This window comes from Chionomys nivalis, chromosome 2 (assembly GCF_950005125.1).
Source record: "Chionomys nivalis chromosome 2, mChiNiv1.1, whole genome shotgun sequence".
In the NCBI taxonomy this organism is placed as follows: Eukaryota; Metazoa; Chordata; class Mammalia; order Rodentia; family Cricetidae; genus Chionomys; species Chionomys nivalis.
This window is the reverse complement of record NC_080087.1, coordinates 87046774-87058534: the sequence shown is the minus strand read 5'-3', so window position 1 is coordinate 87058534 and position 11761 is coordinate 87046774. Positions and strand designations below refer to the sequence as shown.

The 11761-nt window shown below is 45.5% G+C and overlaps 1 protein-coding gene across 4 annotated transcripts in view; it reads left to right on the top strand.

Moving 5' to 3' along the window:
- The first annotated feature begins 976 nt into the window (after window positions 1–976).
- Window positions 977–11761, top strand: part of Znf507 (zinc finger protein 507) — a 32673-nt gene continuing 21888 nt past the window's right edge. For 3 of the 4 annotated variants that reach the window (XM_057762134.1, XM_057762133.1, XM_057762132.1), the window contains exons 1-4: window positions 977–1116; window positions 2418–2510; window positions 7838–9945; window positions 11471–11585. In XM_057762134.1, the coding sequence (XP_057618117.1) occupies window positions 7840–9945; window positions 11471–11585 (2221 nt within the window). In that variant the 5' untranslated portion in view covers window positions 977–1116; window positions 2418–2510; window positions 7838–7839. The remainder of the gene's footprint in view (window positions 1117–2417; window positions 2511–7837; window positions 9946–11470; window positions 11586–11761) is intronic. The other variant, XM_057762135.1, reaches the window with a different exon arrangement.

Sequence of the window (11761 nt, the reverse complement as noted above, 5' to 3'; positions counted from 1 at the left end):
GTGCTGCCAGACGCCTGAAGAGCACACGGTTAAGACCTCTACATTTTCCAAATACAGAGCCTCAAAGACAATAGTTCCAAGCAGAGCCTGACACGGTGGGGGCACAACTACACTCCTGGCTACCCTGGAGGACTGAGGCAGGAGGATCACAACTTCAAGATCTGCCTGGGCTACATAAGGAATAAGAAGCCAGACCAAACCATCTGTCTCAAAAACTCAAAGAAGAGGAGGGCTAGGAGATACAGATCAGAGGAAGAGCCCTTACCTAGTGTGTGCAAGGCCCTGGGCTCGATCCTCAGTACTCAGGTAGGATATATGGTTCAATGGTAAAGGCGCTTGCTGCCAAGCCAGAAGGCCTGAGTTTGATCTCAGGACCCATATCATGGAAGGAAAGAACAGACTCCCAAAAGTTGTCCTCTGGCTAGCAAAAGCCTCCACAAACACAAATAAATAAGTAAATAATAATTAAAAATATTTAGCTTTATTTTGTGTGCCTGAATGGTTTACCTACATGTCTGTCTGTACCATGTATGTGTCTGGTGTCTGTACAGGTCAGAAGACAATAAGAGCTTCAGGTCCCCTGGAACTGGAGTCAGACATAGTCCTTAGCCACCATATGGGTGTTGGGAACCAAACCCAGGTCCTCTACAAGAACAAGAGCTCTTAAGCACTGAGCCATCTCTCCAGCCCCCACATTGTTTTAAAAGAATAGTCCAACCAGATTCACACACACAGGGTGAAAAAAAAAGATGGGGTAAATAAGGGGATGAAGAATGCCCCAGCAGGTTGAGGCCAAAGTGCATGTTCATTGAGTTCTACACTACCTACCTACACTAGGGCTGACAGGAATACGCCCGGGCCGCTGGAGGGCGGGGCCGGTGATGGCCCCGCCCCCGTCATGGCTCCGCCCCCGCCGCGCGCCTCCCTGCTCACCTGACCCGCCCGCCGCTCACGTGATCCGTCTCGGCGCCGCCATCTTGGAGCCACGGCCGAGGAGGGGGCAAGTCGGGGAAAAGAGAGGGAAAAGAGTCAGTAGCGAGGCGGGCGAGGACGAGGGCGAGGGCACGGCCGGCCAAAGGAGGCTCGCAGAAGCAGCAGCCCGCCACCTGACCGCAGGTACCGAGCCCCGGGCCGTCCCTCCGCTTGAGCGCCGCGGGCCATGTGCGGCCTCGCCGGTGACGCCCGCTTCCTCCTCGTCGGTGACGCCCGCGGCGCTGCCACGTACCGGAGCGCCAGGGCCCCGTGTGCACTGTCGTCCCTCTGCCGGGCTTGTGGAGACCCCCCGGGCCCGCCGTGCCGCTGGGGGTGGGGGCCCGCTGCTCCTCAGGCCCCGCTGAGGCGGCTTTTGCTTCCTGAGACGTGAAACCGCTTCGCCCAGCCTGGATGGAGCTTAAATTTCTTTAATCCCCGGCCCTTTGCCCACTGCGTGATGTAGGAAAAAACGAGTGCAAAAGATAGAAATCTTGGCCTCCCACACTCACACATCCTCTGGGATGATATTCCCAGAGAGCGCTGAGACCGCTGGGGAGAACGTCCACCTTTCCAGACCTGGGGCAATCCCGATCGTTTGTTTGGAGTGCGAGGCCTGGGTGATTAATTAGGCCCAGGCAGCCCCTCAACCCCAAGGCGGCCTTTTTAGGTTCCTGCAGTGGACTGGAATTTGCTATCAGTCTGCATCGCTCAAAGCAATTACTGGATTTATCACCTTTTCTGAGTTTGTACTTTCCACTGTACTGAAGTCTGATTCAGCGTATGGATTGTTTTATTGATTAAAAGAAAAAGCCCGGCCCTTTTCTTTACCCCGGTAACTCCCTGGAAATTAACTTAAGAGGACGCCCTAGCAGTGAACTAATTTTACTTAACTATAATTGCTAAGTTACTTTCTACGCGAACCGAAGAAGCATACTTTAACTTAAAGCAGCTATCGGAAACGGTAGCAAAGAAATGGAGGACCAGGGCAGGAAACTGCACTGGAAGATATATATATATAGGTCAAGCCACGCCGTCATCTCTGGTCATGCTACCCTTCTGCCCACTGTGTTTGACTAGTTTACATAATCATGCCTTAGGCTGTAATTTCGGTTAAAGTTACAATAGCAATATGTCATTTATTATTGCGTATTGGTTAGAAAATTATGTCAGTAAAACCACTAGTTTGCGGAGTAAATTACTTCCAAGGTGGGGGGGGGAGGCTTAAAATACACAAGTGTTTCCAGACTCATTCGTTTTAGCTTCTGCAGAATCCTCTACTTGTTAAGTGAATTATGTAAATTTGTCTCACGTAATTACATTGCGTGAACAGCCTTCTGAAATTTCCTTTCAATGTTAAGTATTGGAAGTTTCTTCATCGCCAAAATAAGTTATTTGTTTCACAAAGAGAATTGCTTGATTCTATTTACTTTCCTTCTTGACCGCAGCTGGATTGTGAAGATTGATCCAGGAGACTGCCTTAATTTCAGGAATTGATTGGAAAGACACTGGCTCTGCCGCTAACAGCCATGTAACCTTGGGTAAGTCACTTCCACCTCACTGAGTTGCTTTATTTATAAACCGTGGCATCTTCATAACTAGACCCAAAGAATTCTGGGGATCTAGTACAGGGAGCTGCACCCAAGGTGGGTGCCTTGTTCACCTTGAGAATGGAAATTGGTACGGTAGAGAAAGCATAGGCTTAGAATACCATTGGCATGGTTTCCAGTCCCTCAACCTCCCCTCTGTGAGCCTCAAGTGTGTTGCTTTATATACCCAGCTCCAAAGCAGGGGCTGGATACCAGGAATTTTCAGAATGTTACAGGAAATGGATGAAGGCCCGACCTTGAGTTCTCAGCTCAAAAACAGTGGTCTCCGACACTGTGCTTGGCCTTAGATGTTTCATAAGTTACACTGAGCTGAATACTGCTTGATGTTCGTCGGGCCTGTGTATTAGTTATAGCCACTAAGTCAGAATATTGTCTCAGGCTAGGTGCCAGCTCAGAAACTCAAGACTATGAAACCCATGTCCTTGTAGTTATACTTTGGTTTTCTCTTAGTAGCTATTATTCCATTGAGCTGAGAAAATTTAAATAAAGTATAGCCAACATTAGGGAGGTCTAAAGTATAAGTAGCTTTTAGGTTACTTTTAACAGTTTGTCGTTCCATGCTCTAACAGTTAGTTACCCGGCTTGTTAAATGATGTCACATTTAACATCAGAAAACTCTAAAACAGTAACTTGCCCAGAGTCACACAGCTGAGGGCACTTCAGAGGAGGGAGGGGCCCTACCTTCTTTTGGTTGAAACAAATGTCAAAGAGGTATTTTAAATATCTGAGAATCTGAAAGAGTGTGAGGTTCATTGGCCATCACTTCTATTGTTTCGAGCTTGGGGTTTTTGTTTGTTTATTTGCCTAGCTGGAAAAAAAAGATCCTTAGTGTAAAAGAGACTGTTCTTTACTTAATCTTGTTCTGTCTTCACATATACCAGAATTACAGCCTTCCTCCAAGCCCACATGAATTGTAATCATACTGCTATAACTAAAAGGAACTAATTAGATACACAAATACACCAAATAGCAAATTATAAGAAAATAAAGACAACTGGATTTGTTCACTTTTCTTGGGAAAGACACTAATTACCAGCTTTTTCCTGTGGATTACTGTTGTCAAGGTCGGATCTGAGAGGCTTGATAGGAAAGACTGTAGAGCATCTCTGCTTTGGGAAAGTAGTTTGTTTACTTGCACTGACTTGATCTTTTGATCTAATGGTGTAGCTAGTGATTCCAAAGGAAAAAGCTCCTACTTGGCTATCTCTAGACTTGGGTCCTAGTGAACCTTCCTCAGGTCCCTGCCTCAGGGAGAGTGCTTCTTCCTACTTGTAAGAAGATGTTCATGTTAGAGCATGCTTCCTCCTCTCTCAGCCTTTCTTGTTATTCTTACCCTGTGGTTAACAGTAGAGAAGCAGACAACAGCAAACTCACATCAGGGTAACTCAGGGAAGCCGTATTTACAAAAATAATATTAATCTGGGTATTGGGCTCCTCTAGGCAGGCCACAGGAATGGTAGAGTTAATGGAAGCAGCAGCATCAGTAGAAAGGCAGTACCAAACCCAGAACCAGATTTGTGGAGAGCAGCTGGCTGGGAAGAACTGGCCTTTTGTTAAGAAGCAGCCAATCCAGGGTGACCTCGAAGTAGGGAACCAGGACATTGACTGTGCTTCTGATCCTCATGTCTCTCCATTGGCAGTACCCACCCAGGCAGAGGACCAGGGAGCATAGTGATAAAATCCCTCCTGGGATAGAAAGTCCCATAGAAAGGAGGGCACAGAGAGCAATATGTGCCATGCTCCTAGATGCTGGGATCTGGTGGATATCCTTCCTCTTTAAGAAACTCTGTGCCTGCTCTCTCCCCAGTGGAGCCTGTCAGTCTCTCAGGACTGGCCATTATGTGCTTAGCCTTGATATTACTACAGTATTGGAAAGTTGGCGCTTGGTCTTTATCCATCTGTGAGTAGCTGAGTGGGCGTAAAATGCTGCTGTCCTACCTAGTTGCTTTGAACCTTGCACATGATTGTGGGTTTGCTTTTTTCAGGGCAGAGTTGTGTTTTGATTTTTTTGGTTGTTTCTGTAATGAAAACCTTTAGGCATTTGCACGAGTACAAAGAGTATAATGAACAGGTAATCATCCCACCTTCACTGACAGAATCTGTTGACTTACCCTATCACATCTCCCTAGTCCCAGCCTACTTCCATCCCCCGTGATCATTTCTTTGAATTGTTTACATCTGTCTCTTAAGTCCAAGAGTGGTGTTCAGATGATTCATTGTGTTCTGTGCTATGATTTGAGTCACATGCTGTGATTTGGGGCTGTATGCTGACTTTTAGTCAAATGAAGTTTAACTTATTTGACACATATAATGTACAAATAAATATCTACATTTTACATGTACTATGTGTATAATACACATGGACTGCATGAATGGTCTAAGAAAAAATTATGGAAATTGAAGAGTTGGTTTTAGTGACCTCTCCTGTGTACTTTACTCGGGGCTGTTTGTGACCTTTTATTTAACAGGCTTTTCTTTTAATGAGTTTCTGCTTGCTTGTTGGTTTTGCCTGCAGACATAAACTGGCTTTTTCAGGTGTTTCTTGATGCGTTTTATGTTGTCATATCAGTTTGATAGCTGCCTTACTGTACTTATCCCGAAATGTATGCAGCCTCTAAAATGAGATACTTACATAAACGTTCTGGGGAAATTGGAGCATCTGCTGCAAGTTGCCATTAGCTCTTACTGCCTGAGCACACACAGCTTTAAAAGTGAGTGCTGTGTCAAATTCTTTTGTATTAGTCTTTTTCTTGAGCTTTGATGAACTCCTCCTCTTGATTTCACTTTCTAAGGAACACACTGAACAGTGGAAACAATTTGCACTGCTCTGTCTCCTATTGGATCATTCAGTAGAAGGGAGAAATCAGGAGTCCCCTTTGTAACACTAGGTGTGAGGTCGGAGCAAACATCAACTGTTCTCTTGGTTATCAGTTAGCCTGTATGACTGTTACACACATGGGAAGGGAGACCTTGGCTTTACAGTAGTACAGAGTTGGATCAGACCCTGAAACTGGAAATGTGTGCGGATTTTGTTACTTTTATTATGTAACTAATACACCTTTAACAGTTGAACTGAATGACAAGAATCCCTCAGTTGTGGCCCCTTGGGAAATAAGCATGCACATGAAGAGTCACAGCTCCCTTTAACCAAAATCACTGGATTCTTGTTTTGTTTGGGGTGGTATGTGCATAACACCTGCTTGAGTGGAGGTCAGAGGTCAGTGTCAAGTGTCTTCCTCTCTTGATTTCCATATCATCCTCCTACCCCCACCCTGCTGAAACAAGGTTTCTTGTAACAGCTCTGGGATTATAGGTGTGTGCCACCCTGTCCAGTACCCAGGTTTTACATGGGTACTGGGAATCCAGACTCAGGCCCTCATGCATGCAGCAAGCACTTTCTCCATTGAGCCATCTCTCTCCAGTCCCTAAAACTGGAATCTTAAGACAGTGAGATGTTTTGCAGAAACCACAGAAAGGATTTTTTGTTTTTTCCTGAAGAACAACTGCATTGTCCTGTATCAGTCTCTTCTGTAGCGGCTGGAAATTTGGTGTAGAAATCTAAAAAGACTTGTTCTTTCTGAGGATAACAAAAAGACACAAATGTTCTGAAGGGGTTTTTTTCAGAGCTGGAATGGCTATGTTATAGCTCTGGAATATGCCCCTCCATTAGGTGGCTGTTACAGGCCAACCCTAGAAGAAGAAAAGCTGATGTTAGCTTTTAAAATAAAACACTTGTGTTTTTATCCAGCATGGACCTAGGTAAAGAATGCTTATGTTGGAAAGAGTGGGATATAGAGGAAAAGCCATACAATGTGGCCAGAAACTGGGAAGAGCAGACGCAAAGTGCAGGTGGGGAGCACTGAGGAGTCTGATGGGTTAGGTGTGATCCTGCCTGGTGGATTAGGTGTGATCCTGGCTTAGAGCTAAAGGGCCCTTATATGCAGGATTCAGCCATCTGACGAAAAGAGTGTGAAGCCTGTTCCTAGAGTTTAAGAATGGTGCCTAGTTTGTGGTCTATGGCTTGTGGCACTGAAAATCTTGCTGGCATTTATTGAATGTTGTGAGTAAGGTTCCAGAATGTACCTAAAATGTGGAAAAACAAAACTTGTTGCTGGAAAAGAGCCTAAACTTAAAAATGTGATCCAAGTCAACAAAATAATCTCACTTTAAGTCAAAGGAAATGTCTGAAGTGAGAGGGCTGCCAGAATAAAGAATATTCAGAGGCCTAGAAGGAGGGTGATTTCGGGGTATGTTGTGCTTACAAAGTTCCAGGCCTTGCTGCATTATTCAAGCCTACCATAACCCCCTAACTGACCTTCTTTCTAGAACTGACCTGGAACTGGAGTGGCAGCATTTTCCTTCTCTGACCCCCTTCCCTGTTCAGGAAGGAGAAACATGTCTGGGAATGAGGAACAGTTGACCACTGATGTGACCTCTAAAAAGCCACAGCGTAGTTTGTGGTTTATCTGGTGTACCATAAGTCGAAGGAAAAGGGGGAAGTGGATCATTGCTCTTATTTAGTTTCATTTGCATAGTACTTCCCAAAATTCAGTGGCCTTTCTAGTAGATTAAAATGAATATATTTTCAGAATTTCAAAGATTTGAGCAGAGAAGTGTGATTTTCTTATCTACAGTTAAAATTTGGCATAAGAAATAGTTTATCCAGAGTTGTATCAAATCATGTTGGCTTCACCAACCAATGCTTCCCAGTAGCTTGCAGTGACTCCGAAGGCCCTGGGGATGGCTGTTTCTTTAAACAAAGAATCCGTGTCTCCCTAGTTCTAGAATTTTAGGGGAGAGACAGAACAGTGCGGGGATGCAGGATAAAGTTATTCCCAAGGAACTTGAGGTCTCCTTCAACTGTGTCTAGGATAGTACTTCTTTGCCTGTGGGTCATGGCCCCTTTGGCAAACCTCTGTCTACAAGAATATTTACAAAATCATGACAGTAGCAAAATTACAATTATGAAGTAGCAACAAAAATAATTTTATGCTTGGGAGATCACCACAACATGAGGAACTGTTAAAAGATTGCAGCATTAGGAAGGTTGAGAACCACTGCTCTGGGAGATTGCATTTCAAAGTGGAATTCTGAATTGTTTAAGTCTGGTATGGGGACAGTCAGGTGCATTGATGGGGACTCCCAACTTAAAGGATATTTAAGCATTTCAATTAGACACCAGAGGTGACGTTGGTTTTCTGCATTACATGCATGTGATTGTCCTATAACCCATGCTCTCTTCTGTGCACTGTCTCTAGATATGGAAGAAAGAACCAGCATTGCCATGTTGGTGCCAGAGATTGAAGAACAGGAGGCTGTGTTAACTGCTGAAGGAGTCCTCAGTCCTGCCTCGGAAGTTAACGAACAAAGAAAAGCCAAAGCAGATCCTTTGGTCCATGTCATCCAGAAGTTAAGCAAGATAGTGGGGCATGAAAAGTCGCAAAAATGTCTACTGATTGGGAAAAAGCGCCCACGCCCGAGTGTCACATCACGCTGTCTTGAAACCCTAGAGCATTGTGAGGTTCCAGCTAAAACAACCAAGTCCCCTGCTGCTAAGATTAGGAAATCTGAGATGTCACAAGCAAATTCCACTGCAGACTCTCTTGCCTCCATTGATGGGAAGGCTATGTCCTACCAGTGTAGCCTTTGTAAGTTCCTGTCGTCATCCTTCTCTGTGTTGAAAGAGCACATCAAACAGCACGGGCAGCAGAACGATGTGATGCTAATGTGCTCAGAGTGCCACGTCACCTCCAGAAGCCAGGAGGAACTCGAAGCTCATGTGGTGAATGAACACGAAAACAGTGCCAGTAGCCAAGCCCAGTCCAGCTCCTCCTGCCTTGGAGTCACAGAAAGAAAGAATGAAACCATGGTGGACATCCCAGTGAGCATGGGTAGTCCACAGACCCATGCTGTCCAAAGTGTAGCCGTGGCAGAGATGGGCAAGAGGAAGTGGTATGCGTACGAGCAGTATGGCATGTACCGGTGCTTGTTTTGTAGTTACACCTGCGGCCAGCAACGGATGTTGAAGACACATGCTTGGAAACATGCAGGGGAAGTTAACTGCTCCTATCCAATCTTTGAGAATGAAAATGAACCCCTCGGCCTTCTCACTTCTTCGGTGTCCACTGCACCTGGCGGGGTCGATGCAGTCGTCATTGCTATTGGGGACAGCGAACTGAGCATCCACAATGGGCCATCTGTACAAGTACAGATTTGCAGCTCCGAGCCACTGTCCTCTTCATCTCCTTTAGAGGAGAGCACAGAGGAAGGAGTACACCTAAGCCAGTCAGTCACCCTTGACTCTAATGAGGAGGAGATGCTGGAGATGATGTCTGATTCTGAGGAGAACCTGTTTGCTGATAGTTTGCTCTCATCAGCACAGAAAATCATTAGCAGCAGCCCAAACAAAAAAGGGCACGTGAATGTCATTGTGGAACGTTTGCCAAGTGCAGAAGAAACCCTCCCGCCAAAACATTTCCTAATGAATACCGAAATGGAAGAGGGGAAGAGCCTGAGCTCTGCCGATGCCCAGACTGGGTGTGGAGGAGCAGGAGACATCTACCATGCTGATAAATGTACTGTTGATATTGGGGGCTTGATCATCGGCTGGGGCAGCGCAGAGAAGAAAGACAGTGAGCTAAGTAAGAGCCTGGCTGCTGATGAGAATGCCCCACCAGGACGGAGAAGGACGAATTCTGAGTCTCTCAGACTGCACTCCTTAGCTGCAGAAGCCCTTGTCACCATGCCAATAAGAGCTGCTGAACTAACAAGAGCCAGCCTTGGGCACTATGGGGACATAAACCTTTTAGATCCAGATACTGGACAAAGGCAGGTCAGTGGTCCATTGACAGCATACTCAAAAAAAATCATGTCTCCTCTTAAGAACTCTTCAGATGGATTGGCAAGTTTTAACCAAAGCAGTTCCACTGTAGTAGCACTCCCAGAGGGAAGGCAGGAATTGTCAGATGGGCAAGTTAAGACAGGCATCAGCATGTCCCTTCTTACTGTAATAGAAAAACTGAGAGAAAGGACAGACCAGAATGCGTCAGATGACGACATTTTGAAAGAGTTGCAGGACAATGCCCAGTGTCAGCCCAACAGTGATGGGAGTTTGTTAGGGTCCAACGTGGTGGAATACATCCCAGATGCTGAGCGGCCCTACCGCTGCCGCCTGTGCCACTACTCAAGTGGCAACAGGGGCTACATCAAGCAGCACCTACGTGTCCATCGGCAGAGGCAGCCTTACCAGTGTCCTATCTGTGAGCACATAGCTGAGAACAGCAAAGACTTGGAAAGCCACATGATCAACCACTGTAAAACCAGAATCCACCAGTGTAAGCAGTGCAAAATGTCTTTCCATTACAAGGTGAGCGGCGGGCATGAGGGTTGGCAGGGACTTTGTAGATGTAGTCCAGCCACTTCATTTTGTATATCAGGAAAATGAGTTCCAGGGACATTTGATAATTTGCCCAGAGATACCTTCAACAAATTAGCATTGAAGGTGGGTCTGAAAGCTGAGTCTCCACAGTTGGCTGTCCAGAACTCACACTTAGTCTGCTACCCACCTCCTTTGGAACCTCAGCACCTGTTGCTTTCATCATGTTTTCACGTGTGTGTGTTTTTTAGGTGCTGGTTTTCACTTAAAGGAATGTAGAGTAGACTGACAGGCATGCATTTGGCATAAGGGGCTATATCAGCTGCCACACAGCCAGCAGAAAGTGATTTGTGTCACTGCAGAAGGGAAGCGGGCAATGAGACTTACTGGGAGGCAGCGATATTTATTGTTGCTGGACAGCTGAGGGACCTGCTGGGGATCAGGCCAGAGCTTCACACCCTCTAGGCATGCACTCGGCTGCAGACGTACATCCCCAGTCCTTGGTTTTGTGAAAGTCTTGCTGAATGTCCCAGGCAGCACTTGAACTTGCAGTCTTTTTCAGGCTTCCTCCTGTGTGCTGAGATTACAGGGTTATGCCCCCACACGTGGCCATTGAATGGGTATTCAAGGCAGATGTTTATCTTATGTATTGAGCTAGCAGCCAGTATAAAATGCTACTTATTACCCTTTGTGAAAGGTGCCTTCAGCCTTCAGCCAATCCTGGGATCATGACTTAGATCTCCTTCAGTGTGCCAGGGATTGAAAACGAATCTTTATGGGCCAACTGGGTCATAGGCTGTGTCTCACAGATTACCTATAGGTGGGGTCAAGGTGGTGAATTTTTTTAAAAAGGAACAAAAGTTGCTTCGTTGAAACTTGGATTAATTGGACTCATGAAATTCCAAATAGCACATCCAGAGAGGCTCTGGTAGCAAGTTCCAGAAATAGCAGGAATTGCTTTGCTGCCACTGTCCTTCTAGCTTGGGCACATCTAACTGGTGTCAGAAGGTAGACGTTGACAAGGCCTGTGGTTGCCGGGAAGCTTTCTCTTTGCAGGCATTTATGTCAAGTTATCCCCTCACCGTCTGCTCCTTAGTCTCCAGCCCTTGAAGACAGAGAACTCTGTTCAGAGAACATGAAAAGAGATGGACTTTTGATGAGGTTGCAATCACCTAGTGTCTGTCTTTCTATGATTTCACATGTGCCAAATGGTTTTTTGTAGACCTGACTTTAAAATATTAACTTTTTAAAAAGCAAGTAGTAAATTAGTAAGGACTTGGCTGCAACTGAGCAAATAGATGGGGTCCAGGTGGTGATTTTTTTTTTTTTAAAGAAAAAGTTGCTAAAGAAAGAAAGAAAAAAGAAAGAGCCCTAAAATCCAGTTGGTAATAGGTTCTTAGCCAAAGCCAAAGGTCCCAAAAGCAGTCAACCCCTTGCATAGCCACCTGGTAACCATAAAGGTGTATTTGCTGGGTGTTATGGGTTAATTTTTTTGCCTTTTTTTTTTTTTTTAAAGAGCCAACTGAGGAATCATGAGAGAGAACAGCACTTTCTGCCCAACACCTTGTCAGTAGCTTCAAACGAGCCAAGAATTTCCCGTGATGCCACTGATGGAAAGTGTGTTCAGGAAGGTATCTGCATTTTCATTAGCATTTATTAACTGTAGAGGATGGTTTTTTCATTGGGACGTTTTTGTAAATGCCCGGAATGTACTTTGATCATGCTCACACACACACCATCATCCTCACGTGTCTTGTTAAATGCAGGCTGCACTGACAAGCTTATGAGGTGAACGTGGAACAGAGTA